The 2,407-nt window shown below is 55.6% G+C and overlaps 1 protein-coding gene across 1 annotated transcript in view; it reads left to right on the top strand.

Moving 5' to 3' along the window:
* Arnt2 (aryl-hydrocarbon receptor nuclear translocator 2) overlaps positions 1-2,407 on the top strand; it is a 115,779-nt gene that overhangs the window by 84,658 nt on the left and 28,714 nt on the right. Inside the window, exon 11 of the mRNA XM_013011844.1 lies at positions 2,300-2,365. Coding sequence (XP_012867298.1) covers positions 2,300-2,365 — 66 coding nt within the window. The remainder of the gene's footprint in view (positions 1-2,299; positions 2,366-2,407) is intronic.

Genomic DNA, 2,407 nt, shown 5'->3' on the forward strand with positions numbered 1-2,407 from the left:
TTCCTCCTGTTCCTCCTCCTCCACTTCCTCCTCTTCCTCCTCCTCCTCCTCTTCTCCTGCTCCTCCTCTTCCTCCTCCTCCTCCTCTTCCTCCTCCTCCACTTCCTCCTGCTCCTCCTCTTCCTCCTGCTCCTCCTCCTCCTCTTCCTCCTCCTCCTCCTCCTCTTCTTCCTCCTCCTCCTCCTGGAGGAGCCTATCCAGGCCTCCCTGGCACATAGTACCCAGGTTCTTCTTGAGCTCCTCTCTACAAAGCTGGAAGATTCTGAACTGGTCTTAGTACAGCCCAAAGTCAGCCTTCCCTGCCTGACCCCTCCTTTCTGTGAAGCTGCCTGACCCCCAGAGGGCTGCAGGAGGCCTGGCACTGTGACCCACCAGCCCGGTCAGTCTGGTGCATTTGCTGTGCGGCCTGCGACTGCACTTCAGCTGTCAACAGAGGATGCTTTCCGTCGATCTGCTCCTTGACCCCTTGGCTAGGCCTGCCGAGCCGGCAGCGGCACTGAGGGCTCCTCGGGACCGGGGGTTAGCCGGCAGCGGCACTGAGGGCTCTTCGGGACCGGGGGTTAGCCGACTTTGCCCTGCACCTGTCCTCTCAGCAGCTGGAATTTGTCCAGGTGTTGTTGAAGCCCCCTTCACCACCCCTCATGTCACAAGACAGCGCTGGGGCTCCAGCACCTGAGCCCCTCTATTTAGGGGGGCGCCTCCCTGCCTGCTCCCTGGTCGCCTGGCAGGGGCTCTGGGTTAGGGTCACAGCGCTCTCCAGGGGCACTATGCCGTCAGCCAGGGACGTCAAGCAGGGTGGCCCTGCAGTGCCTGGCGAAGGCTGCCAGTGCCTTCCTTGCTCAGAAGCATTCAATAGTGCCCTGGCAATGCAAATGATTCTCTTCTTCCTTCTCCTCCTCCTCCTTATTTTTGAGATAAGGTCTCCCTTTTTGCCCCAGACCAGCCTAGACCTGTTCCTCCTGTTGACCATTTCTGTGACAGCTGGGATGACGGGTATATACCGCCATGCCCAACACTGTTGTTGAGATGGGTCTTGCAGTGTTTGTTTTTCTTATGCCTGCCTGGAACCTCAGCCCCTGGGTGAGGTGCTGCCAGGCTCGACTGCTGGTGGAAGTGGAGCCTTGTGAACTTTCTGCGGAGGTTGTCCTTCTGATCTCAGCTCTGAGTGCTAAGATCACGGGCGTGAGCCCCCACCCGGCAGGAACAAGCTCTTCATGGCATCATCCGAGCAATTCCCTCGCGAATCAGTTGCTTGGCGGTGTCATGTATATGTTCTGTTGGCTGCATCCACCGCTATGAGGCCTGCCCTGTACCAATCAAATTCATTTAGTCCTCCCTCTGCCATGACGTGTCGGTAGGTACCCTCCCCATTGCTTGTTGGAGTGCCTGATCTGCTGAAAGCAGCCCTCTCTGCTGATAAAGCAACATAACTTTAGCAGGACACTGGGCGCAGTCTGCGGGACACGGACAGAGGCCCTGCCAGCAACCCACAGCCTGGGCCTGCTGTGAGGCCTTTCAGACTCCGTCAGCTTTCCGGGGCCCCAGAATGTGGTTCCACTCTTGCCTTTGTTGTGTTGCAAATTAAAATACCTAGGCTGTAACGTGCCATGTAGTCGGAAAATGGAAATTAATTTACTAAGTGGGCATAACCACCACTGGCCAGAGCCCGGCCTTGGCGCAGGCTTTGGATGTTTGGCACCTGGGACGCCAGAAAGGTTATAATGAGAGGGTCCTACCAGCGTACAAGTGTGCTGCTTCATCTCCCGGAGCCCCGCCAAGGACTCACAGAAAGAGCGCCCCTCCCTGCCCTCGCCCACTCTCTCTTCTGCCATCAGTAGGGTTGCAGCTGTCTAGACAGTTCTAGAATCAGCACACCCACGAAGGAAGGGAGAGGTTCCACAGCTGTGATGCTGAGCATCAGAAGATGCTACCGTTCATCAACTAGAAGCTTCTGTTTTGAGCCGTCTCTTTGTTCAGGCTTGTCAGCAACTATGTGACTGAAATGGGCTGCGGGACTCCGTACAGCCAAGCTTCTCTGCAGTCTTTGTTTGGGAGCAATAGGCTGGGCCCTGAAACATTTTCCAAGTGGATTTTGAAGTAGATCCATTTACCTTCCCTGATGGCAATCAAAACTAAAAGGCCTACAAGCCTGCTCCTTCACTTTGCAGGGTGTTGGCCACAGGTCTCATCTGAATGGATGCGTAAGCATCCATAAAGGTCCATGAACTTGGTAGCAGCAATGTATGTTTCATAAACCTGCCTGGATCTCTGCTCACTCTCATCTGTCTGTCGAATCTTAGGTGTGGAAATGCCCCCCTGGATCACCTGCCCCTGAACAGAATAACCACCATGAGGAAAAGGTTCAGGTCAGCACTCTCTGATTGTCCGCTGGGGTTGTGCAGGGCGAT

The sequence above is a fragment of the Dipodomys ordii genome, unplaced genomic scaffold (assembly GCF_000151885.1).
Source record: "Dipodomys ordii isolate 6190 unplaced genomic scaffold, Dord_2.0 Scaffold15, whole genome shotgun sequence".
Taxonomy (NCBI): Eukaryota; Metazoa; Chordata; class Mammalia; order Rodentia; family Heteromyidae; genus Dipodomys; species Dipodomys ordii.